This window comes from Morchella sextelata (genome assembly GCF_020137385.1).
Source record: "Morchella sextelata strain SCLS chromosome Unknown scls_8, whole genome shotgun sequence".
NCBI lineage: Eukaryota > Fungi > Ascomycota > Pezizomycetes > Pezizales > Morchellaceae > Morchella > Morchella sextelata.
This window is the reverse complement of record NW_025408623.1, coordinates 1,661,625-1,688,599: the sequence shown is the minus strand read 5'-3', so window position 1 is coordinate 1,688,599 and position 26,975 is coordinate 1,661,625. Positions and strand designations below refer to the sequence as shown.

General features: G+C 46.5%; 6 protein-coding genes across 6 annotated transcripts; 2 read left to right on the top strand and 4 right to left on the bottom strand.

Annotated features, from left to right (window-relative positions):
• Positions 1–439: 439 nt before the first annotated feature.
• H6S33_012641 (uncharacterized protein) lies at positions 440–3,572 on the bottom strand (the record flags this gene model as incomplete). Its single annotated transcript, XM_044844013.1, has 10 exons — positions 440–616; positions 703–975; positions 1,192–1,526; positions 1,586–1,646; positions 1,722–2,000; positions 2,061–2,220; positions 2,301–2,362; positions 2,414–3,022; positions 3,080–3,228; positions 3,287–3,572. 10 exons carry the CDS (start codon positions 3,570–3,572, stop codon positions 440–442), a joined length of 2,391 nt encoding a protein of 796 aa, XP_044695290.1.
• Positions 3,573–3,991: 419 nt separating this feature from the next.
• H6S33_012640 (uncharacterized protein) lies at positions 3,992–4,489 on the bottom strand (the record flags this gene model as incomplete). Its single annotated transcript, XM_044844012.1, has 2 exons — positions 3,992–4,188; positions 4,252–4,489. 2 exons carry the CDS (start codon positions 4,487–4,489, stop codon positions 3,992–3,994), a joined length of 435 nt encoding a protein of 144 aa, XP_044695289.1.
• Positions 4,490–5,535: 1,046 nt separating this feature from the next.
• Positions 5,536–6,568, top strand: H6S33_012639 (uncharacterized protein; the record flags this gene model as incomplete). Its single annotated transcript, XM_044844011.1, has 5 exons — positions 5,536–5,972; positions 6,043–6,109; positions 6,175–6,240; positions 6,293–6,428; positions 6,501–6,568. 5 exons carry the CDS (start codon positions 5,536–5,538, stop codon positions 6,566–6,568), a joined length of 774 nt encoding a protein of 257 aa, XP_044695288.1.
• A 2,308-nt stretch (positions 6,569–8,876) lies between these two features.
• H6S33_012638 (uncharacterized protein) lies at positions 8,877–10,601 on the top strand (the record flags this gene model as incomplete). The annotated part of the gene is made up of 4 exons (XM_044844010.1): positions 8,877–9,022; positions 9,072–9,095; positions 9,163–9,509; positions 9,607–10,601. The coding sequence occupies 4 exons, from the start codon at positions 8,877–8,879 to the stop codon at positions 10,599–10,601; spliced, it is 1,512 nt and encodes a 503-aa protein (XP_044695287.1).
• A 9,177-nt stretch (positions 10,602–19,778) lies between these two features.
• Positions 19,779–19,958, bottom strand: H6S33_012637 (uncharacterized protein; the record flags this gene model as incomplete). The annotated part of the gene is made up of 1 exon (XM_044844009.1): positions 19,779–19,958. One exon carries the CDS (start codon positions 19,956–19,958, stop codon positions 19,779–19,781), a length of 180 nt encoding a protein of 59 aa, XP_044695286.1.
• A 3,458-nt stretch (positions 19,959–23,416) lies between these two features.
• Positions 23,417–25,383, bottom strand: H6S33_012636 (uncharacterized protein; the record flags this gene model as incomplete). The annotated part of the gene is made up of 2 exons (XM_044844008.1): positions 23,417–24,960; positions 25,011–25,383. The coding sequence occupies 2 exons, from the start codon at positions 25,381–25,383 to the stop codon at positions 23,417–23,419; spliced, it is 1,917 nt and encodes a 638-aa protein (XP_044695285.1).
• Positions 25,384–26,975: the final 1,592 nt, after the last annotated feature.

The following is a 26,975-nucleotide window of genomic DNA, read 5'->3' as shown; positions in this document are numbered from 1 at the left end:
TTACTTAAATTTATATAGTTGTAAAGGGCAGTATCCGGTCACAGGCGCTCAGCAATAGTTCCGGCACCATGATACAATTTATATTGTGCCCATAGGGTTTGAGACATAGGGGAATCGTTTGATACTAAAAGCTTGCAACTCCTTCTGATTGGACATAACAATGGGTAATAATCTCTTGTACCTTAGGAGTAGTGTTGGTTATGAGCTATATTCTTTGATGAAACTTTTCTATAATATATATACGTATACACGCACAATTGGTCAAGGGCAATCTATTGCCCTCTATTGCACTCTGGGAAACGTTAAATCAATCAACAAATTTTGAAAGCATACCAAAAGAAAAGTCGGTTTTGTGTAGCTATGGCCCCGGGATGGCGGTACTACGAGATCCCCGAAAGAGAAGCTACTTAAAGAAGTTTTATATTTCTACTTGGCAATACTAAACTTTAACGAATCCTGTCTGTACCCAATTTCTCCAAATGTTTTGCACATATTGTCTATGTAATTGCCAACCCCCATGTTTTCCGAGAACGTTTGAGAATGTCACCATGTTCTTCGTCTCAAATTCGAAGGTCTCTCCATCGTTGGATGTGCTGTAATATGTATCTTGTCCGTACTATAGTGGGGCAGAGTTAATTGAAGTTCTAAGTGAAGATAAAGGTTGATACTCAATTAGAAACCCAAGGATAATAAGATATTTACTTTTGATTCCCACAAACCCAAAAGTTTCTGACTTGGATTCGCCGTTCCAGATTTAGCGTTGGCTAATTTCCTAATCCACGCACTAGGTGAAACTCGATTGAATTTTGCATCGTCGAGTTCTTGTATCCAGTCCAGCACATTACTCCATGATGTTGATGTATCTGTGTTCACTACATTGAATACTGGATCGCCTGAAACCTCATCCAAATGATCGCTTAGCGCGATGTCCAGCACAATCCGAGCTGCTTGATCGACAGGAAGCCATGATAATTTCTAGTTTTCCGTTAGTCAAGCTACCAGATATCAATACTGCGCATGGTGCCGGAAATTTTAAAAGAATTTATATGGGATCGGGTGCATAGCTAGGTAAATAATAGCCACAGTGTTTTTATGACCTAGTGGCTTATTGAAAGGCCATGCAAAGGCGTCCCACCCAATCTTTTAAAATTTCCAGCACCATAAGCACACAGGGAGTATAAGTGTGATCACTTCTTGGAGCTCTGGAAGACATCCGACGATATTTGCACTAGCAAACATCAAAGGCCATGCCTCAGTCTCGTTCCATACACCATGCACTGTATCTCCGCATAGTTGTCCAATTCTCAATACCGCAGCTCTGAAACTTAATTTCTGACAGATCTTTTCTGTGACCCACTTCGAACGGCTATATCCGAGTGGTGCTGCGGTGTGAGGGTCATTCGTAAAGGCTTCCTGAATGGTCTCGGGGTGTTTGAAGTCGCCAAGAACTGCTGCGGTAGAAGAGCAAAAGTAGAATTTCGCACAATTTGTTGATTCGAGTGCTAAATTTATGAGATTGTGAGCTCCTAGGCTTTGAAGTTAGTAAAGCGAACTATTATCCCTTATTGCGGAAAAAAATTCACACCTGCAATATGGTCTTTTTCAAAGCTTTCGAGGGATGCGACGAAGTTAACTGCCCAAGCAGCCTAAACGAGTCAGTATTAAATCGTCAAGATCTCTTTACAAACTCAATTGGCTAGGTGTATGCACAGGCTTCTTACATGAATAACCCGTGTGACTTCCTTTTTCAGTTGGTCGTAGATCCTTTTATCAAGCCCCAAATATTCGCACCCTAGCTCTGCAGCAACGGCCATCACCTTAGGACCAACTCCACCAAGCCCTGGTAGTTTACGTGCTTTTAAACTCTTCTCAACACGAGAAAGTGCATGTGAATTATCACTGGCACGGCAAAGGCACACAATCTTTGCAATACCCTCCCTAGAATTATGTAATTGATTAAATATATGAGCGCCCAAGGCCCCCGTAACACCAGTAATGATCTGGACAATTATCAGATTATAAGTTCTAGAGCTCTAAAAAAAGCTGGATGATAGGCTTACAATTACATGGCCATTTTTGGTATCGGTAGGCCTCCCTAGATCCGTGTTACGTATACCGATGCTGTCAGTGTATTTTTGCACCAACTGGAGCATCAACTCCTCTTGCCGATCAGAAGAATCCCCATTCTCCTCCCCACAGGTTGTTATGAACCTTACAATCCTATATAACCGTTAGATAATTATAAAATCAGCCAACTATCTGAAAGTCTGTATAACAGGATAAAGTGGTCATTATCTTACCCCTCAATAGTCCTTTGTTCAAAAACTACATTCAGCGGCAGCGGCTGTTGGATGTCCAGACCCTGCATAGATATTAGCGTTTCATTATAACCCCGTGCTCGATCCCCACGAACCTTTGTTAATCTGTTGCGTATCTGCGCAGTCATGACGGAATCAACCCCGGCATTGAATAGATCTGCATCGTCACCGACCTCTTTACCAGTTATGTCTCCAACAATGGCACGCACTGTATCCGTTACGCCCTGAAGATCTGTAATTTTCATCCTTTCTCCAGGACCGTGGCATTCAAACATCTCATACGCCTTCTGTATCTCCTTAGAATATATCTCATCAACAGCTCCCCGCATAAGTGTCCCCTTGCTGTTTTTCGGGGGATGCTCATCGGCACACAGCACAACGACCATTTCTTCCATTATTCTGATATGTGTCTTTTGGTTGACCTCTTGTACATACTCTTTGATATCCCCAAATAGTACTCGGTGAACGTTCATAAAAAGAAGGAGCCCCGGGAATGGCCTATTGTTTCCAAAAACCATTGCCTCGTTTACCAGGCTATATTCCTTGAAGGCCTCTTCGATGTGAGTGGGGTCGAATTTTTTCCCATTGGAGAGCACAATTATGAGATCGCTACGTCCATCGTACTTGTACGCGTTCTCTATAGTGGGGTGCGGTAAGAATAGATCACCTGTGGCATAAGATCCATCCGGGCGATTGGGCTTGGCCTAACGAGTGATTAGTTATGATTATATGACGGGAATCGTAATAGGGGTAGCACACACGATTTGTGGCCATCCTGGAAGGACAACAAGCTCAACTCTCCCACGGTTTTTTTCCTGCGACTCGAAGCGGAGGGTGGTGCAACCGGGTAGAACCCGCAGGTAATCCCAATTCTGATCCGTGGCGAAATCACGATAGGATGACATTAAAACTACCACGTGAGTTAGTTTATCAATATTGTAAGAGGTCATTATATGTAAGTTTTGTACATCCGCATTCACTGCTTCCGAATCGCGAGATAAGCTTGACCCCTCTTTTGATCAGCTTTGCGCCGACCTCTGCTTCTAGTGGTGCTCCGCCAACCCCCACCATATCCATTTCCACCATTCTTTTCATGACTTCCTCGCGCCCCGCACAAAGCTCAATAACATAAGGAACTGCGGTAAAGAGTTTTATTGGTAGTTTGTCTCTTTCCGCAACTTGGAGAACCTTGATAATGTTGCCACTAATCAGCGGAACTGATGGTGGATACAACCACAGCAAAGAGGATGACATTAGTGACCGCATCAAATCTGCAGTACCGCCATGATACAGTGGTGTTGTAGTAAAGGCTGCAGTCGGAGATGCAGGTGGAAGGCATGGCAAGTATAAGGTTGCAGTTGCGTGGGTTTGTGGGATAGGCTTCGGAAGACCTGTCGAGGTTCCAGACGTGTGGTGGACGTATGCAATCGTTGAACCGGCGATCCCAGCTGGGGTGATATATCGCTTGGCTGTCTGTGACACAGGGATATCAAGTAGAGTATGATTTTTGCATGATTTAGGCTTGGATAATGCTACAAGCTCAGTGAGTGATGATGAGTGTAGTACATGTGTGCACTCCGTGATTTTGAGGAGGTGAGATACTGCATGCTCGGTGCACTGAGGCCTAAAGTAAACTTGATCAACATTCAAGATAAGCACCCAATTAAATATACTTACGCAATTAATACCACAGTATAACCAATCCTGATTAGTGCCAGGAAGTTCGTGAGGAGTTCGATGGAGCTTTGGGATAATATAGCTACACGGGGTGGACCTTTCACAATATCATCCTCGGAGACGGCTGGGACAACCCCCTCCGAGACCATTATGTGGGCCAACTCGTTTGAAACTCTGGACAGTTCCAAAAACGCTTCGAAAGGTGATTATTATCTTTATCAGTATCCTCCAGGTATGGGACACAGGATATACTCACAGAAACGTCTGCTTCCCCATTCGTCCTCAGGATAAACTCCAGGAACTGTCACCGCTACTGCTGGTAGTTTGGGTACGCATTTTTCACGTTCTTCGAGGAGCTGGACGATGGTTTGAATCCCGTGTGGCTTGATGGAGTTTATTCGTTGGGAAATATCGAGGGTTGATGCAAAATATGAACGTTTTATGAAACCTTCAAGGTCGTCTAACACCACGACATTACATGTATTTTTGTCCATTATGAGCACGACTACTGTAGCCTTTGTAAGAATTTGGGTTCAGCTGAGGCAAGCAGGAATCGAAAATCTTGATAATCGGAACCTTCGACCCCCTCCAGCAACCAACATATATATAGCAGTCACGAGTAGTCATTCCAAATAAGATCGTTTCTATACCTCTATCCACTTAAATTTCGTCATAGAGGCAGAGAGCTAAAAAAAAAGTTAACATAAGCAATGGTATAAAAATACGTTAGATCCCATGTTCCATGTAAGGTTCGTCGTTCATCCGTTTATTAGTACGTTTCGAGGAAACAAGTCAATTAACGTCATGAGTAATATCTATGAGAAGTCAACATGGTTGCAATTTTGGGGGTGAGTGAACGGACGGGCTCATTATGAGAGCGCACTGGAAGTCCTACAACGACGCAATGATATAATAATGCACACACCACAAATACCTGAAAAAGCGTTTCTTTTCCCCTGAGTTCAAAGATTTCTACGAGGAAAAGGCACTTTAAAGTGTCCTTTTGCTTGATTCAATCGAGCGGCAACCACGGTAATAAATTCAGGGATCAAATACTACATATACATGTAGTTATTTCAAACGTAGGTACAAGCCCCTACATGTAGTTTCTATACTCGAACCAGATGCATACAACATAGAGCATGTTAGCAGCTAGATATGTACGGTACTGTAGGTACATCTTAGGTACATGTAGGTAAATAGATGACATGATATCTTTCATTCGCCTAACATGGGTTGAGGCCAGAGGTCGTTTGATACAGGCTAGCCTGTTTTGGCTATTCGTCGCGACTTGTAATAAACAAGCCGCGATTATTAAGTTTTACATACAGGCTGTTCCTGCAAGTGACAGGAGACAAATCCAATAATTGCTACTGGAAAATACTTGGATTACGTCACAATACCCGAGCCTTTAACCCCGCTATGTTTAAGGGGCCAGCGTCCCCTCAAATTTTGAGCTTTCCCCAAACCTTTGAGCTCCTAGTACTCCTTGCATCCGTCCATCTTTCTATTCCGTCAAATATTTACAATCTCGTTTAAGATGGGCAAACTATCATTCAAAGATGTTCTTCCTCTCACCGGTTCATCTCATACAATTCCTCATATTGGCTTCGGGGTCTACCTTTCAGATGAATCGACATGCAAGGCTTCTTGCCTAACTGCTCTCAAACTTGGGTACCGTCACATTGACACAGCTCAATACTACGAAAACGAAGCTCAAGTAGGCGAGGCAGTTCGCGAGAGTGGACTGCCACGTGAGAGCGTCTATGTTACTACGAAAGTTATGCAACCCGTTGGAAGCGTTGAGAAATCGCTGCAGGCATTGAGGGAGAGTGTGGGGAGAATTGGGCTCGGGTATGTGGATCTATTCTTGATCCACTCTCCTTCCAGTGGAAAGGAAGGAAGAAAGGAGCTTTGGACCGCGTTGGAGGAGTTGAAAAAAGAGGGAGGAACTAAGGATATCGGTGTGAGTAACTTGTAGGTCCCCCCTCCCCTCGTTTTGTATAATATATATCCCGAGAAACCCAAAAACTAATATTATATATAGTGGAGTGAAGCACCTGGAGCAGCTTAAAGAGTTCTCCTCGACTACCCCAGTAGTGAATCAGATTGAGGTTTGTTTATTATCCACTTAGATCACCTCAGCTCACCACAGCTCACCAAAGCTCACTTTTTATAGCTGCACCCTTGGTGTCAACAACGTGAAGTTGTCGACTACTGCAGGAAAAACGGCATTATCGTACAGGTTCGTCTCCCCCCTGTGACTTCTCTCAGCGACATTCTAACAAAATATACAGGCCTATGCACCCTTGGTTCGAGCCCAGAAGAACGACGATCCAACCCTTCAATCCATTGCCAAGGCACATGGCGTCTCAGTCCCCCAGGTGCTTGTACGATGGTCCCTCCAACATGGATTTGTGCCACTACCCAAGAGTGACAACCCCGACCGAATTAAGAGCAACGCAGATGTTTATAACTTCGAACTCACTGATGATGAGATGAAAGAGCTCGATGATAAAGCCTTGCCTGATGAAGAAGGAGCGATTTGCCCGTACCTTGCGAATTGTCCGTAAGTACTAACCAGTGCTCTTTTTTGTTTTTAGTCGAGGAGAGCCAGGCGGGCGCGACTTTGTGGGAACTGTAGTTGAACGGTGGAGAAGAGGGTGGCGTGGAGGCTCTCGTTTAAGGAGTGGCACATTTGGCAATTCATGACTTCAGTTCTGTTGCTATGTTTTCCCAACGTTCCAAGTGAACTAGGTGAACAACGCAGTGCAATAAACACGCCCCACTATGCGTGCTCCCCGCAGTGCAGTAGACCAACAAAACTCAACCCATTCATCTCAGCGTTGAAACGGATCCGAATAACACGCCAGACAGGTAAGTCAGATAAAACGGTAAGATAAACCGCTGAGGTATAGACTTTTCTTTTCATTTTTTTACTTATTTCATTACATATACCCTACCTGGACCTAGACAATACAAAACCTATAGAAACTTGGCAATTGGACCAGGCATATAATATCAAATACGAACGAAAATCTCAATCGCTTCGGGACACTGCTATCAACGATGCATGAATTTTCTTTACAGGCCGGCATTAATTGAGCAGAGCCATATATGCTTAGCCATATATGCTTCGCCATGTATCGGATCGTATGATTCAGCATAGGTTATTTTTAATATTAAGAAAGAGTAGAGCCGATTTGTCCCGAGCCACTCGCCCCTCGAGATCAACCAATGATCTCTAAGAACAGATTTATCTATATAGATGCTGAATTGCCTCCTGGGAGGGATCGCCCGGAAAGTGTTGAGCTGGTCTGCTATGCTGGCCTATTCCTCGCCGCGGAAGGGGACGGAAGGGGGAGTTTTATATCCAAGGACCAAAGCATCACGACGCAGGCGAGTTCATTCTAGAAACCCAATTATAGGCATATATGAGGTACCTTGCGGAGAAAACCCTTGATGGGGTTTTACCTCGCTACTCTACTATTTAGTAATCAAATTTCGTAGTATTATAAATCCAAGTGATCGATGTTCTATGTAACCAACCTAGAAGAGATGTTTGTTTACTTATCTTAATCGAGAAGACACATTTTACTACTACTTACACGGCCAGGATAAAACACTTCTAGGAGTAAGTAGATCGAAGGGCCGATATTTTTATTTTCTTTCCGCAACGGAGGTTTCCGTGGAAGTGATCTGCGATATTCCTCGTTACGCGGACAGACTATTTAACCGGGACCTGAAATGATGAGAAAAGTCATAGGCGGTTCTAGTTCGTAAGATTATACAACAGGAGGTTTTGAAAGTTTCTAGGAGTCTGTATCCCGTGCTATTAGTCGCCACTTGGTGCAGGTTGTATTCGATCTTGAACTTTCACTCCCATAACGAGGAATGTTAAAATTAACTTTTTACGCTACCGTGAAATCCAGTTCGTTCCTGAGATGAGACTAGCTGAATTCTTGCCATCCGTTGATTGGGTGATCAAGGATTAGTGCTCCTTTATTAGCCTTCCAGCTGACAAATCTACAATCACTGGCCATCACTCGCTTGAAGATCTTTACCAGAGTGATTCTATTAGAGACACATACATGGAAGTACTTACTTTTAGGTAATCAAAGACATTTCTATGTATGTTGAGCCTGAGAAGTGGTATAGATTTTCTTCATCTTTCCCCCAAAACCTTTCGGCTTTTGAGAATTACGGTTCCTACGTACCCGGCATTTGAGTTTGGCTTCCGAGCGGCAGGCCGGAATGAACCTACATGTACATCATATACTTTCTCGTCTAGTATGATAAAATCGTCAATTTATGGATACTTTGAAACGTCAGTACGTGCTGGAAGACCTAGCTGTAGAGAAGTGTGTGGTAAATGAGTGAGAGCCTATGACCGCCAAGCCCTGACCTCACCACTGCTAATTGTATAACTCGGCCAAAGACTAGCTTAGATTGATTGCGTATTCTTTTAAAGCTGATCGGCTCAAGGTTATTAACCGTGATAAGATCATCAGCAGTTCGCCTAGGCCTATGTACATGTAGGCACATCCAGTTCCATACTGACTGGCTCCTGACAGGAAGAATAAGTTTATCCAGCGGAAGGCCACATGCTGCAGGAGCCCACGAGATTAATGCCTTTGAATTTGAGAACTCTAGGCATGAATCATATTCACCTCCGATTGGACTAGCACACAAATAAAGCTGCTGTAACCGCGTGATAGCCTTGACTTGACCCCACGCTCGCTCACCGCTGCTGTGGCTCGGGGAGAAAGATCCCCCCACATAGCGGACTACGTTTTATCAACTACAACCAACGCCAACACCCTCATTGTAGCTTATACCTCAACCCGAACTCCAGAGCTCTATGCATCTGTATACACAACCATGCAAACACACAGAAGCGGCGAAGATAGCGTCTCCTCAGAGCTAGAAGGCAGTACCAGTAGTCATGCCAGTACGATTTTCACACCCAGCGTACGGCTATTTCTCTCGTTTCTGTTATTCGGGACTTTGATCGCTATGCAATTCAGGTATGCCACCATATCAGCCAGATAGACCATAATCTAACCAGAACAACAGTGTCGTCGTTACCGCAGCAAACGAGTAAGAAAAAGAACAAGGAACAGAAAAAAAGGCTGAATGTCCCCCTTTCTAATAAAAGACCTGCCAGCCTAGTACGAGACCACGCGCCCATAGGATCAATCCTCTTCGCATACACACTGCCCTCCGTACTCGTTCGCACCCTCATCCCATTTATTCACTTTCCCGAGCTCCACAGCAGTCCTAACAAGCTTCTCTCCCGCCTTTTCCGTAGGGAAAACAAAGGAGAGGATGATGCGGACAAGTTTTATTCCTCCTCCACTGCTAGCACTAACAGCATGGCTGTAGAGCATGGGGGAAGCTTATATTCGTCTGCGGACTCGCTAACGGCGCACGTCAACTATCCGCTACGCCTGACGATCTGTATTCTGAGCAGTTTCTTTGGGCTGCAGTTGCTGGCTTGGGCGGACTATACTGGTATCAGGCTGCTGGGGATATCTATGGCTAGCCTAAGCAGCAATCTGGGTGATATGTTGTTTCCACCTTGTCCTATTTTCTGATAACTCCTGCTAAGACTATCGGATGAACAGGTCGTTCCTACAGCTCTGTTCCCATTATCCAAATACCGCCTTCGGCGGCTACACCACGGGCAGCGGATGCGCAGCATTAGTAGGTGCGTTCATGTACACCTTTAGCACCTCCACCCTGCACTTCACTCCCAGCGGAACCATCTCCGTGATCGGAATATTCCCAGCCGTCATCCTTCTCACCTACGCCCTCCTGCTCCCCGACCCCAGCTGCACATCCGCAAAGCGGGCACTCCCCACCAGCCGCCGGCGCAGCAGCATAGCAGAAGAAAGCATCTCCTCCCTCCCCACGCTCTCCAAGCTGCGAATTGCCCGCCCGCTCTTCTGGCGGTACATGGCGCCCCTCGCGCTCGTCATGCTCCTCGAAAACACCGTCGTCCAGGGCGTCCTCCCGACACTTCTCTTTCCGCTACCGTTCGCTGACAGTAACGGCCATGGATTCCTCAATAAGGTGTTCCGCCATACCAGAGACTTCTACCCAGTCTATGTCACCGTCTACCAATTCTCCATCTTCATCGGGCGCTCCAGCATCTCCTTCTTCCGCCCGCCCGGTACGGCAATTCTATGTCTCCTCCAGGCGATAATCCTCACCCTCCAAGTCGCCGAGAGCCTCTCCATGAGCTCAAACCTCCTCGACACGCTCTATGGGCCCCCAGCGGTCCTCTGCGCCGTCGCAGCAATGGGGTTGTGTGGCGGCTTCGCATTCAGCGAAACCTACTGGCGGGTGCGTAACGGGGCGCTGCCGAAGGGCGTGTGGAAGGAGCTGGGGCGCGCACGGGGCGGGTATCAATTACTCGGCGGGAGCGGGGAGGAGGATGAGGAGGGGGAGAGGGCGATGCGGGAGTTTCTGTTGAGTGCAGTGGCGCCGCCGGATACGGTTGCGGTGTTGGTGGCGAGTGTGGTGGGGATGAGGGTGCAGGGGGGGTTGTGTGCTGTGCAGGTTGCGGGCGGGAGGGTGTTGTGTAGGCATATGGGGGAGTAGGTGGGGTTGTTAGTTGTGAGTTTAGAGGGTGGAGGTGGGGGATGGAAGAAATTGTTGGCCTGGTGATCATTGACGTGCGTGGTTGCCATTGATTGAAACATACACCCAACCCTGTATGTAGATACAATTTTGTATTGAGTAGCTCTGACCATACTGAGGAGATTCACTTGTTATTATCTATAATGTACTATCGCTAAGTTTTCTAACATTAGAACGGTTTGATTGGCTGCTGAGTGCAGAGATGTTGATTAGTCAGCACGACACATCAAAGTACTGAGCACTCACGAGAGGAGGAGGATGGGGCTGAAGGCCCCTCATGATTGTAGAGGGAGAATTAAATTTTATTTGATACCCATAATTCAACGTACAACTCGCGGTCGCGAGTTGGCACACCCCTAGTAAATATGAACGTATTCCGTCTAAACAATAACCTACAAAAACTTAAAGTGGTACTCCACTCGTGATAAACTGGTTCGGTCTTACAGCTAGATACATGTACTATATAGCTAGTCACTGGAGCCCGACTGATCTGTTCACCGGCCAAACGAACTCCCAGAGACCCGACTAAATAACAAGCACACACAAGTATTACCGGCTTGATAATACTATGTATGGAGGACAGAGACATAACTAGACCACTAAACCACTAAACCACTAAACCACTAAACCACTAAACCACTAAACCACTAAACCACTAAACCACTAAACCACTAAACCACCCATCCCACCAGTCTTATACAAAAACTTCCAGCCCAAAAGTCATCGTACGGCCCTTTCCTACTAGCTTCTCGCCCCAGAAGATGCGATATGAAGCCTTAACCATGCACTGTATTTCCGAAAGAACTAACTACATAGTTGTTCTATAAGCTCAGATTAAGAAAGTATCAAATGTTGAATGAGCTGAAGAATAGCAGATTAGTGCGTACAGGTAGTCTTTCTGTCAATAAGAGTTTTGTGGGATCTAAAAACAAGATCTGAAAGTGATCAACTATCTCAACTCCGTCAGAATAGACTAGTGGGAAGGCTTTCTAATGATGATGGGGAAGATTAATATTTAGATACTAATGTGGTTGACCTGGACCTTGGCGAGCACTGGCTATGATTCATGAGTTGGTTGATCATTGACTATTGTGATGCCATGCATGCAATAAGCAGTCTACCTAATCACTTATGTATGTTTGCGACATCTATACAAGTTAGTATAGATGTACGTACCTAACCACCAGCTCCATACATAAATATTCCTCGATTGATCAAAGTACCTTATATATCATTACCTACATATGCATTACGCGAGGTCATTCAGCAATTCGTCCTAGGCCTGCACCCCTAGCTATAGATGATTCGGCCCGGTACAAAAAAAAGGACCTGGTGGGCCCGCTGCTAGAAGGGGGCTCTTACACAAACATATACTTCACTTCACCTCTTCTTACCTCCACCAACCAACTACACGCTTCGTCAAGACCATACCTGCCTCTATCTGTCAGAGCACAAGAGTCGAAATCCTGAGAAAAACACACATGTGGCATTACAAATATAGCACCACCGGGACACTTCCTGCAGACACCCAACTACCGCCGTCATCGTCGTGTCTTTGCCTCGACATTAATAGCATGGTAGTATGTGTTCCCGGCCTCGATGAATTTACTGCCGTCGGGTGGTCTTCTCCGAAACCATCCTCCGGTACCGGCCATCACAACTAGACTTAACAGCGATGAACAGACCGTTGTTAGAACCCGATAGCCACCACTCATTATGGAGCTCAATTTACATCTCCTTGCGCCGACTCAAGTATGTTCAGAGACTCAACTTTCGGGCCACAGAGCTAGGCATGAGTAGGCCAATGATATCTAATCTCACAAAGACTCTCTTTCATATTTATGTGGATACTCAAATCAGATACAATAATATGCCCCAGACTGGACATCACAACCAATAGTTGGGGTTTCATTAACCTTTTATGACGATAAGCAAGGGTATATGTGTATCCACCACTGCTTTATATGGAAGCATGAAGGCCAGAGTACACTGCATCTTAAACGGCCATCAAAACAAAGTTGCGCCCCTCTCTAGAAGCCGGTAAAGCACATACACCCTTACAAAAACCCTAACCCCCCAATGTTAGTCCTAACCTGCAACCGCAGTCACAACCATTAAAAAGAATTCCTCCCATCTACACCCGCCCACCACCGCGACAAAAGGAAAGAAGACAAAAGGCTGGACGCACTGGGAATCGAACCCAGGACCGTCTCAATTTTCACTGCCTCCGAAGAGGCACTGCAAATGAGAAATTATACCCCTAAACCATACGCCCTTGTTGGGAATTTGACAGCAGTGAAAAAAATTTAGGCTCCTTTAGTGCTTAACTAATGCTTGGCGGTGGTGCGCTAGGATGGGTGGGGTTTGGTTCTTGCGGGGAAGCGGGGGTGGTTACGAGATAGGTATCTTGTCAGAGTTTTTCTTAGATGTTGGAAGTGGTAACGGACATTTGGGCGGTCTACACATTGATAGTCTTGGAGCATCGGGCATGAGGTTAGATTAACAGCGTTAGAACAGTCTTACAGATAGAGATTGTGTTTCGATATCAACCGAATGGCCATGGGATGGAACACGAAATCCAGGTACATGGATGTGCTAACTGCTTGACGAATTACCACGGCCACGGCCACCGCGAGGACACCTACGGCATTCATATGACCAACAAGCGGAGAAAGAGAGAGAGCTCGAGAGGGCGGGGGAATCACCGCCAATCGAGATGAAATCACACAAACATCTCCCGCCACCCCCCCAAACACACAGGGTGGGACGCCTCTCCGCTCCGAGGGTCCCCGCCAATTCCTGACGTTCTGACCACATACAAACAACGCCGGCAAATATGTCCGCCACCCACCAACCAACGGGCCGGCGAATGAACACAATTAGTCGAAGACTCGAAACCTCGTAATGGCATAGAATCTAACGACCAAGCTTCGTGTCTATTAGGCTTCCCCCGGACCGAATAAAGTACACGCGGATCAGTGTGTACATCCCCCAGCCCGCTTCAGTCATCGATAGGGCAGTCGACTCGCCCGGACTGTAGGTAACAGCGATCTTCCAGCGGGTCATGAGATATCACTCCGAACGCAGAATCTATCAACCACGATCGCGGCTAACTACTAGCCGGTGGTCTGGTGTAATCATAGCTGACCTATCTATGAGCTAGACCGAACATCTATCTGGATGCATCTGGTTGGTGTAATGTTCCGACTCTGCTCATCTGGAATGATGAACCTCCCCCCCCCCCCCGGGCCTCCATTTTACCATCGGGGAGCTTCGGTAGACTATCTCAGCCTAACAGTCTATCTAGGTAGTGCTATTCCATCCTTTTTCATCATCGGGTCACTTGGGAATATGATCATGTGGTATCACTCGGATATACGGTGCGGCAGATATGTATTCTACCCGAAATTTTCCAGCTACCAAACAGAGCCCTCCACTCTGGTTACTTCGCTGGGAAGCTTACTAGTGGCGGCCTCTCGGAGGAGTGCCATTGGTGGATATGTTACGGTTCAAAGCCCGAAGTATGTATATAATGCAGGTTATGGGCGGGCCTTCAATTGTCGAATGTGATTTTTGCAGATTGTCACTACTGTCTATAAGACCATGTCTTTATTTGTGAGGGTTTTAAAGTAGCAGGTACCGCTGATGGTGATGACAGGAGGAGCACTTGGTACTTGTCGTGGTGGTTGAGTAGATTGTTTAGAAATCCGCAGAGGAAGAGAGGATGGGGAATTTATACTTTTTTCCTCGATCATAGGAACTGAATCAGGCGTTGGAATTAGATGGAGCTCTTCGATGTATCAAGTCGATATATATGTGGCTGCATTGTGTTGCAAGTATATACTAGGTAGTGAAGTAGTGTAAATATCTTGGATACAAATTCACTACATGCTTTAAAAATATTTGGTTATTATACACTTGGCATTAATATAGTAGAGCATTGATGAATTTATATATTCAAAGGCTTAGGTACCATGCATATGCCTATGATTACAAGTATATAGCCCACGTTCCTTTGAGATGAAGAGAAATTGCCTTATTCATGGACTCGAAAGAAAATTTGGTCTATGTCTTAGTATCCACGAGCAGAACATTTATGCTTAAGTAATTCTATACAGAATCGGGCGGTTATCTCTAACATTACTGAGATGACATGACTGATTCTGTTTAGTTTTTCAATGTCTTCAACTTACTAAGCTTATAATTATTGGTGAACCCGTTTGGCAGTTGGATAAGCACCGATTATGGCGTAATCTGATAAGATCTCTCATCCAACTGTTAACGTCTGTCAGGTTGCAAACAAGGTTTCAGCTTGGCGGTAAACGTTCGTGAAACATTCGTCAGCAGGCCAGATCGTGCCCACATTGCCTAGTAAGCCGTGAGTCTAGGTGAGACGGGTCAAGCCGAGAGAGAGACGGCTGAAATGTACTGACCTAGACTTTCTTCTCTCTAGATCTGATACATCACCGTTCCTCTCTTTTGAATCTGATTAAACATCATATTTCGTTCTTCAGAAACCAGGACCACTGAGAATTGAAATCGCAACAATGTTTCGGAGTGAGCACCTACGTGACCATGTCTTGCAGTCCAGACAACGACGATCAATCAACCCAAAAGAAACTGAAAAAGCATAAGGTGATTTCAGTAATGCCCCTCGCTTGACAAAGCACTGACCAACTACTGTGTGTGCATTGCATAGAACGAGTCGACAGTGGGGTTGACTTTTTTCAAAATGACTCGCAGATCAACAGATTCTGTTGGCAATTTGATCTTGCATCTGGAGCGGGCTCGCATTGGCTGGGTGGGTGTGCGGTCTGGCTCGTGCCCACCTCATCTCATCTCATCTCCACCGCAGCAGCCAATCATCGGGCCGAACCACGAACCAACTCCAACAAGATCTCGACCTTGTGTTGACCACTTGTCTAGACAGAGTCGACAGCCATGCGAGATTCGCCAGGTATGTAGGTACAGCACGTACTTCTACAAACTGAATCATAATGGGCGGCAAGAGATTGCATAGAACACATAGACGTTTAATTGACCTCAGCTGTGGCTTAGCTCCATCTCTTATCACTCGAGACTTGGCACGCAACTACATCCTACTGATCAGACGTCCCGTGATCTTCAATCCGTCGAACGGAAAATTAGTCCGCTTAGACCCCGTCCGATGCGATATCCCTAGAGCAGCATGTCCAACAAGATCTTTTTCAATACAAGTGTCCCGGACAGAGTAGGTTATGGTTATGTTTCGGTTACTCCAGCGAGCGTGGACTCGATGCTGTTCCCCCCCTTGGGGTCCAGACCCCACGACCACTCGATGACCCACATGAATCCACGTGAGGGTGACAGGACAACGTGATATCCCAGACTGCGAATGACAGGCGATGACGCGAATTAGGTAATAATTGACAAAACAAATCAAGCAACTACATAGAGTACTCTAGTCAGCTTATTCGCATGGCGGCTAACGAGATGTCTCAGCTGATTTTCGCTTTTTTCTCTCTCCTTTTGACACTTTCCATAACCCAATCGTGAGAACCAAATTCCCCTGGGGCCATGGCCAACACATTTCGAGCGATCATAAGGCTACTGTTCCCTTTTTTCTTGCTTTTTTTTTGATGCCTGAACAAGGATTCCCTGAAGACTTTTTGTACAGCGGTGGGTAATAAGTCATCGGACGACCTAGCCACAATTTTGCCTGCAAACGCGTATTTTGGTGGCGTTCCGTCTGATGACTTATTACCCACCGCTGTACTGGCCTTGAAACTCCCAGGATCCACTGCGCCGCATCTGCAAAACCACACTGATAACTTACTTTTGGTACCGATATATGTTCAAGTAGGAAACCAAGATCTCGACCCGTCGATTCAAGGCAAAAGACTCGGCAACTGAACACAACAAGGTTCAACGCAGTATCAAACGAAACGAATGAGGGGGAGCAATAAGCGAGAAAAAAAAGTTTATGTTCTACTAATTTCTTCAGGGTTATCCAAGTTAAATAGTTGTTACAACTAGGAAGTATGAAGGTCCAAACCTACTAAACATACCCACTTCTGTACATGTAGTACAAGAATCATTACCAGTTACAGCGACACAGGATTATTTAGTAATCAAACTCTGTGTCTCGCGTACTCGGAATACTTTCAGTAAACGCAGATTCAAGTTTACTATCATGATCAACATACAACCAAGCCGGCTGCAAGCTGCCATGTCTCACGGAGAATAACCATCAGACGACCGTCGTCAATAGGTACATAAGGCTGAGTGAGATGTGCAACCAAAACTGGCCAACCGACCGACGAACGACCAACTAAACCAACCAGCCGACGTAGGTACCCATCTGCCGGCACCCAAGTACCGAGCGGAGGTCATCGGAATGTAGAACCGCCCCTCGATTGAGGGCGAGTAAAATGTGTACTACCATCATCATTGAACGGTTCCCAGCACAAGCCTAGGTTTGTCCATTTGCCCCGAATATAAACGAAACGGATACCATGCTATTGAATATATCCCCACGGTAAGAAGCAGGTACATACGGTATGCAGCTTCTTCTTCTTTCCCTTCCCCGTCTCGTAAGGCATCTAACATATCTAAAAAGAGGGTTTCCCCTATTCGCTTGCAGGGCCTTATTTTTTCCTAGAGTACATATATGTTATCTATATATTATAATAATGGTAGTACCTATGAAACCAGATATGCACCCTGCGGGGGGCAGATGGCAAGTGTGTGACCGGGGTTCCCCGTAGATCATTGAAACGTAGTGTTTATCGACAACGTCGTCCCTTCGCATGCGCAGTAAAGGCATATCAATTTGTTCTGCTGGCCGTTTTGGGGCAAATACTGCACCCACCGTATGTAGGTACAATTGCGAGAGCAGAATATGTACATGCGCCTACCTACCTGCCTACCTGTACCTTCATTCCTTCCTGCTGGGTAGGTGGGTATACAGATAGCTAGATAGAGACGCCCATTAATTCGTACTACATGATAGGCTTCTGGATGGAGGGAGGTGTAATGAGCAATACGTACTCTAGAGATCCGGGATATACCTTCGTCTATCAACATGCTGCGGCATGTGTATTCCAAGGGAGGGAGAGGGAGCGATAAGTCCCCCATGCAATTCCTAGGGAATAAGGTTTTCTCCCTTCCCTTTGATATCATAAAGGGATGTGGCTGGTTGGTTGAGATTGATAATGTACTATGTATTTTTAGTTGCAATATTGCGATTGGGGCGGAGATCAATTGGATGGCGAGAGTAGAAATGATAACTGGGGGTTGTAATCAGTATGCACTCACTGCACTCTCTGCAGTAGTGTACAGACGGATATCTTGGGTTGGGGCACGCACATAATACTACATACTACATACTACATGAGTGTGTAATATTGGTAGTAGTACATTGCACAACACATATTTTTAGGTTTTCTTCAGGAAGACAAGAACCCAACAAAACAAAAAATCACGATGCACGACATGTACACATCCCATGCGATGCCCTCCCGGCTCCCCCCCCCCTTCCCCCGTAGCACGAAACACGTACTGTACACTCGTCATGTCCCCGTGGAAGAACCTGTAACCCATGAGGTCCAGACTCGCAATCACACAAAGAAATTCGAACTCAAAGCCCCATCCGCGCACGTACATACGTACTGCTAGCTAGCCGCAATCAATAATCAGCGTGATCTTCCGATCTTTCAATGTTACGCCGCGTATCCATCCATCCATGGCCATTCGTACACATATAGGGCTTGTTCTTAACTATCATAAAATACTCTTGATCAACCCTAGTACAATATACCAGTGAAACAGATGGAGGGTTAGGGTTCCGCTCCCACTTATGCACACATCCCTAAAATAAATCCCCAAAACGGCTTGCACACCACATGTCTGTGGAACATGGGTCGCATGTGTCAATGATCAACCTGCCTTCCCACGTGTGTTTAATTGACATGAGGGCCGGGCGGAGGATAAATTCGCGCGTTTCTTTTCCCTCTTTCGGAATTCTGTCTTCTTCTATTTTCTCTTGGAAGGGGGTGGGTGAAGAAAAGGTAGATACCGTAATTGCGACTTGCTCCTGAGTATGGGCCACTTAGCTCCCCGGGAAACTCGGGGGTGCCGATTATACTCCAACTACACTAGCAGAATAGAGTAGAGTAGAGGAGAATAGATACCCCAGATCTGCAGACCGGGACGGGGAGAAGAAGAGGGGGGGGGGGGGGGGGGGGGAAGGCTGATAATCATCATAAATTTACCCAAGCCGAGATTCGGCGGTGGTCCGCCTGGCGGGCGTGGCGAGCCTAGAGGCACTTGGACTATGGGACTACATGTAGCTAGCTTGCTAGATAGATGGACGGATAGATTATGTAGATACATGTAGATAGATAAAACGTTTACCGAGGGGGACAGAGTTATTGCAATTGTAATATGGTGGAAGTGGAAAATGAAGCGTACTCGGGTGCGGCACGGGAAATTTCGAGGGGCGGTTATGAAGTTTCCGAGTGATAGTGTGTGGTGGATGGTTATCCGTTGTGTCATCCGTTTGTTGGGTTAGGTTCGTTGGGAATGGTGGATGGGGGGAATTCAATGGGATGGATGGGAACACGCTGCCGAGAGATTAGATGAATTATCGTAAATCTCTACCGGCCAATCTTGGGGATACGAGATCTATCTGGAAAGGAAGAACTATTAACCGCCCAGCCTGGCGGACGGACTGCGGTGGGTTATTCCGTGTCTTGGATAGGAAGTGTGTTTCTGGGCATGATTCAGATGATTCAGGTACGGGTTTGTATGTTGAGCACATACGCCTTCCTTACCCTACCCACGAATATGGTGGCGGCGTTCCTGCCGGCGAGGATTGGAGATGGAGATGTAATAATTGATAATTGCATATCTACAGAAATAAGTTTTCTTTTCAGGTACGTCTTCGTATCTGTTCTCGCCATGCCTCGTGTGTCTTGTCTTGCTTTTGGTCCCGGCCGCATCAGCTTCCTTAATGCCTTGCGTTTAATTCCGTACCTGAACAGAAGAACGGGATTCCGAAGGGAGTTTATTTTTGAACCCACTGTCCAAGTTAGACCAACATATCCCATCCCAATCCTATCCCATCCTAATCCTACCCTATTCCTATCCTACCCTATCCTATCCCGCGCGCCCTTCTCTTCCATCTATCCGCGGGATTTCCTTATGGGCGGCGGCGTCGCCAGCTGTATGTATGTTCGGCTGGTGTTTCTCTCTTCTAGAAATACCAGCTACACACTCTGCAAATACAAATTCCGCTGAAACCTCGTTGTGTGTGTTGATAACCTCCCAACGGGACATGGGGGGGATAGAGGTACGATACAGCTAGTGGTTATGTTTAGCCCACCCTTCCTAAACAGGCCACTGAGCCTCCCTCCAACTACCCCTGCAGACGGTTGAATTCGTAAAATACAGAGTATAGATAGAGTTAGGCGCAGAGAGCATGGGGGAGTTTGCTGGTAAATTGCTCGTGGATGAAAAATATGTAACTTGTATGTGCCGTAAGAAGAAGAAGAGGAAACAAGAAGGAGAAGGATGTGCGGGAATTTTTTTTCTGCCCTTCTCCCTCTGGAAGAGGGAAACGAAAAAAGAAAATGAGGGAGAAAAAAAAAGCCAGCTCCGTCATGATGACTATTTGAGGTTTTCTTTCTTTTTTTTTCTCTTTCTCTTGTCCAGAAAAAATAAAGAAGCAAAGTCGGCCAAAATACCGGGGGGTATAACAGTACCCGTTATTGATCACCACCAGCCGTTGCTGAACCTCAGATCCCAAGGAATAACGTCCAGCCGGAACTGGAACGGGGGGGGGGGTCGGGGTCAGAAGAAGCAATTGAGCCTCCTCCTACTCCTACTCCGGCCGGTGTAGAGTACAATATGTGCGATAACACAATTCCGAGCCTAGATTGTGTAGATAGACGTTTGGGCGCGACCTGGACTCCGGGGAGCATTCCAGCAAGCATCAACCTCTGCTCTACTGCATGCATGTACCGCACATACTGTGCCTAGAGTACTCGCCCGCGCTGACTAAGGTCTAACTGCGCAGAGTAGAGTAGAGTCCAGGTCCCCCCCCATACATCGTGCATCCCCGCTGTGCGCGGAGAACCCTAGGCCTGGACCTGGGGGCTTTTCGGGATGCCGTTACGTAGTCTCGTATCCTTTCTGTTGCGGGCACGGGTAGAGAGCGCTCTATTGCATCATGTTCAGCATCATCGCTCAGCTCTAGAGTTACATGTGTTCTTTTTCTTTCTTTCTCCATAGAGTAGGTGGAGGTGGAGTATCATGTAGCTAACAGGTAGAAGACCGTTTGGAGTTCACCAGTTGCTAGCCATGTAGCCTGTCTGCCACGCGAATGGCAGGAATGGCAGGCACATGGCTTTTCGACATACTCGACTTCGACTCTACCTGACTGTTTGAGTGACATGTAACGGTCCGGGGGCTTATTTCTTTCCTTTTTGCCTCCTCTTTTTTTTCACGATACTAAATTTTCCAGTCGGCTGCATGGGTTGGAAGGGGGGGGGGGGGGGGGGGGGGCGAAAACGGGGATTTGCAAAGCTAAAGTGCACAATTCAGGCACCACAACCATCCAGCGCAATCACGGATCAACAGGTGTCCACCTCCACATGCGTACAGACGCCCCCAAATTAGTGATTCGATGTGTTACCGAGTTTATGTATGCAATAAACTACTTACTCGAGATTATGTCGGTATGTACATAGGCGAGGCTACAGATTGCACAATAGCAGCAAGAAGGAGATGCTCGTTTACCTTTCCACCTGCTCTTCATACTCTAGAGCACGCTCGCCTATGTACGAGGTACAATATGTACGTAGAATAGAGTACTCTACAGCTGTACGTAGCTGTACTCTAGCTGTAGCTGTAGCTGTATGTGATGTACGCATGCCGTGCCAGTACGTACATACGTACAGCTGCCTGCATACCCTAACTATCAGATGCCGAACAAACCCACCTGGTCAGACACACATACAGACAGCATGAGCATGGATGGGACGAACCTGGCCTCTGCACCCCCCCCCCCCCCTCACTGCCCCAGAGCCGGGGAGGAGAGAGAGGGGCGGAGAAAAAAAGCCCTAACGCAGAGTCTCTCTAATCACCCCCCCCCCCCCCCCTCCTTCGCCGCGGCACCGAGGAAGAGCGGCTGTAACTGCAACTGCAACCCAATATACTCCACACCCCCTACCCTACCCTACCCCTACCCATGCCATTACCCCTGCCTCCTCCGCTTCCAGAAGACGTGTATCCAGGGCAGGGCAGGGGCCCGGGGGTGCTAGCAGTGCGGTACTTTTGAAATCACGGGCGAGGAGGGTAGAGCTAGAGCGGTGGTGGTGGAGGTGAGGAGGGGTTGTATGCTATGCTTACCAAGTCCTTTTTGAAATGGGCGGGCGGGAATCGGTGGGAAGGGGTGAGTATCGTCGATGGAGCGGTTTGTTTGCGGTTTCACATGCTTGTAGATACATGTAGTAGCTACGTAGGTATGTAGGTATGTAGGTATGTAGAGTAGGTGTTTACTCTCGAGTAGAGTGGCGGTGACGTGTGGTTGGGCGGGTTGGGAATACTCTACTTCTGTCGAGTTTGGATGTCTGGATCGGTGGTTTGGAGTGTAGGGATGGAGTGTAAATAGTAGTAATAGCTACGAGTAGTAATAGTAGGTAGTAGTAAAGTAGTAGTAGTAGTTACAAAAGTGGATAGCCAACCAGACAACCAGACAACCAACCAACCACCAACCAAAACCGGACCAAAACCAAACCAGCCAACCAACCAAACCGCTCAAAGAGCCCAAGAATAAGAAGAGATAGTATCAACGACAGACAAGTAGTATATAAAAAATATATAAAAAATAAATATAAAATAGAATTTTGTGTTTCCCAAAGCAGGCGTGAGCCCTAGACCTTCTAATTAAGTCCGTTATAAAATATATAAAAAAGAGGAATTTAAACATCCCCGCCCCCAAATCCCTCCCCGCCCTGCATATGCCAGAAAAAGAGACCACCCTTGATAGAAAAGATAAAATGAAAACGAAAATGAAAAAGAATTTCGAAACGACCGCCGACCCCCCCCTCCCTCCCTTTCCTTCCCAAATTCCAAAAAACCCGCATAAACAAATGAAAAAGAGCTCCAAAACGTGTACGTGTACCCCCCGGTTGTTGTAATCCAGGGAAGAAAAAGCAGAAAAAAGATGAATAAACGGAAAACGACAAAAGAAAAATAGCAGTACGATGATGCAATATGTAAGGATTCTTTGAAAAGCAGAAACAAGAAGTTACCAATTAGGGTTACTTATTATTCGCCTTCATTTTTTTTGATTCTTTTTTTTTTTTTGTTGCTCGACCTCGATCCCTTTTCCTAAACAAACAGGTACAGACCACCACACCCAGCCAGCCGTTTTTAGACCACCATAACAAAGGAAATATGTAGAATGCAGACCCAGTTAGCAATGGAAATAAAACAAATGTGGAAAGATTTTTACGAAAAGCCGCAATTAACACCCCAAGTCCCCGTTTATCAACACTGATAGAAAAAAAAATGAAACAAGAAAAGAGCCAGCGCCCAAAGAATATAATCACAAGTAGAATCTAGGAAAGGTAAAAGAAATAGCCAGTCAGGCACGCGTCAGGAGGGAGGGAAACCCATTTCCCCTCCTCCCCTATAATAATAATAATAGTACAAGAAAAACAATATACAGCAGCAGCAGCCTCCCAAAAAAAGAATTAAAGCTCGAATAGTACAGTATGAACGCAGTTCAATCAGATGAAATGAACGAATTCCTGCTCATCGGCAGCAATGTGATGCAAACCATCAGGAGCAAATTCGATGACACCAGGAAGAGCTGCAGCTGGGAATGACAAGCCTTTCTCAGCACGCCCATCGTCCCGGCCCGTGAATTGAAAGGAGTTGTGAGCCGAACTATTGGGAGTGGGAATCTCATCTGCACTAGCAGGTGTTGCAGTCTCTGTACTATCAGAGCAAAGCGTGACGCATGTGGCTTCCGAGTAGGCTCTAGATCGGTTTCCCAAGTAGAACGCATGCGGATCACGAGTGTTCGTGCTGATGGGTCGTATTGACTCTTGATTTAGTGCCGCGATGTGATCGTCGAGCTGCTGAGCCACACGGTTGAGTTCGTCGGGGTATGGTCGGCTATGAATGAGGTCTGGGAGAGACGCGGCAGAACTGATCGAGCGGTGTCTCAGTGCGGTTGAGGCCGCACGGAAGATTATTTCTTCATTCTCCGGTTCGTACGATTCAAAGCCACCGTCGGCGATCCCAATGGTCGAATCGGGGAACGAGGTCAGTTGAGGAGAAGGAGGAAGAAGAAGTTTGTCCTCAAACACACCAGTGATCCTCTTTTCCACGAGCACAAACTCGTCTTTAGCTTCGGGAACCTTCAACATGTCGTTGTCTATCGGTAGAGACTCGCATGAAGGTGCAGGTGTCATGCCGTAATCGAGAGTATCCCATTGAATCTCATCGGCCTCGTTCTCGTAGTCGTTCTCGTAGTACCAGTCAATGCCCTCTTCCCATGAGTCAAGGAAATCACCGACATCCTGGGCAAGTGCATCTGGGCGAATGGAGAATCTCTTAGACATTCGTCGTCCGGCCATTGACATTCTGTTGGTCTGAGTAGAAGTAGCAGCCGAGTCGTCGAAAACACCAATCTGGCTGACGGGTCGTCCCATCAAGTAACTATTGCGTCTAAGTGCAAGTAAATCAGGTGTTGATTTCGATGAACGAAGTTCTGAGATACCCTCATCATACTCATCGTTTGTTGATGAGTTTGATGAGTCTGAGTCACTCATCTGCTCCCTCACTACTTTGATTGGTGTCTTTCTTCCGCCCAGTAGGAACACTGAGTCACGTCCTGGTCTGAATACACACTCGTTGTCTTCTTCTACTGGGTCCTCCACAAGGCTTCGGAGGCAATACTTTGATGTGGTTCGTGGAGGTGGTGTACGAGGGCAGGTATGGATGGTGTTCTCATCTGAAAGAGTGGGTGAGGGCTGGCCGAGATCAATTGAGTCCCTAGGAGAGATTGTTAGGTTTGTGTTGGCCCGTTTTCTTGATCGAATAGATGTAGTCCTCTGAAGTGCAACTGTTGCAGGTGTAACCACAACCGTTGACTCGGTCTTTCGTCGTGAGCCAGGCATCCTTGATTCCCGCACTGCGTTGTGCCAATCCTGAACAAGCACACTGTCTTCTGTCTGCTGAATCTGGCCGAAAGTTGTTGAGTTTGTGTGGGTGACATGGGAGAAGTTGAATGGCTTGCTTATAGGATGTGTAAGCTTTCTTGAACCTATGATATATTAGCAATTGTTTGACCCATATGTACGCCAGTCAACCTACCAATTGACGGTCGAACAGGTGGTGTCTGTTTACCTCCGCCTCCCCTCAACAAGTCCGTGAACCCTCGACGTCCAAGCTTCTCTTGTCTCTGAGCCTCATATGCGGTGGAGATTGATGCAAGGCTGGCGTGTGACGTTGACTTCCTTAGCTTCCTTCGGTTCAGGAATGACGAGTTCTCCTTGTCATCTGAAGTGCTGCTGGTCATTGATCTTGAAGGACTCTTCATCCCACTGGTCTCTGCCTCTTCAGGTGCCAGGTCACAGCTTCCACGGCGTCCGCTTCCAAAGAAGGATGACCGTATGCGTGACTCCCTCCTCTTGACCATCTTTACAGGCGCAGGGCCAGCTGCAGCATATACGTAAACTGAATCCATGCTGTTGTTGCTGTGGTTTGTGATGCTTTGCGATGCTTGATCCTCTGGCGACAGTTCTTGAGAGTTTGGTCGAGAGGACTTGTTTATGAATTGAATTCGATATGACCCCACCATAACATAAATGAGTGGATGTGAGTGGACGGGGTGGATATGTGGGTGTGTATATAAAAGAGTGTGTGAACGAGCAAGGCTTATTTCCCAGTCTAGGGGGTTGCTAGTCGAGGATCTGTCGTACTGCTGGCTTTATGATTGATTAATTGAAGTTCCAATGGAGGAAGCAGTTGGTATCCCAAAGGTTATTTAGGATAATTGAGAGGGGGGGGTTCTCACCTTTTAGAATAGTGAAGGAAGATTATGTGCCGGGGGGGTGGAGGGTAGATATAAATTCAGTTCCTGCAGAAGAGCACGCACGGCAAAGTTGATAACTAGTGGGTGTGGGATTTCGCTTGGTGTTTACTGCGGTAGCACAAGGTTCGGGAGTTGGAAGAGGAAGGCCGATCAAAACCCGAAGAGACCGTTGCAATTTTTGAATCTGGAGCCGCTTAAAGAGGATACGTCTATGCGGCGTAGTTTTTGGGGGGGTGGTTGATAATGGGATTCGAATTTGGAAAAGTGGCAGGGGACGGTATGAGGGGGGGGTGGGATGCTGGTGTAGGTGAGTACGGTATGTAAGGTACCGCTGGATGTATGTACCGGGATATTCAGATATGGAAATAGATGGGACGATTTTATAATATTAAGAGGGAGAAAATGAAGGGATAGCTGAAATAGTAATACTGCTTGATGACGATGTTGAGGAAAATACCGAGAACGACCAAAGGAATGTAAGATATCTCCTTTTTCTTCTTTAGCTACTACTGCTGTCTACTGTTGTGACCACATGTGCATACAGAGAGGGGGAGAGGTTAGAAAAGAAAGAAAGATAAAGAAAATAAGAAAATAATCACGAAAAAGAGAACGGGGAGAGAGAGTGGAGAGAGATGGAGTACTCGACGTGCAGAAAAGAAGTAACAACCAGATGGTTTAGTACTCTAGGTTGCAGAAGTGCGCGGAGGCGGAGAACAGAGCCCAAGGGTGAATGTATGTGTGTGTGATGCCTTTCCCCGATTGTAACAAATAATAACAAAAAGATGTATAATATGTATGTAGGCATCAGTAGTAAAAAAAATGTCCGGCGAAGCTGTGAGACCTTTGTAGGGTTATGCAGGTGCTCGGGCTACGCACTGTTGTTTCCTGCCACAGAAGCTCCCTGGAAGATTCATGATTCAGCCACAACTTGAGTTTGGTAAGGGGTCCAAACAACCCACTACCAGTAGCTAACAACACGAGTCCACTCCCAAAAACAAGACGAGATAGACAGAACAGAACAGAACAGACACACTCCCCCCCCCGTCCGATAATCGTACGAACTGACTATCCCTCGCTTCAAAACAAAGAGGGTCAAAAAATAGCCTGACATACAGCCAGACCCTGAAAAACAAAACAGACCTCCAGAAGGTCGAAACCACTTACCTGGAGTAGGTACCGTCCCTAGCTCCCTTGCTTTAGATTGCTGATCCCCCAGTGTGAATTTCTACGGGGATAGTTATTTG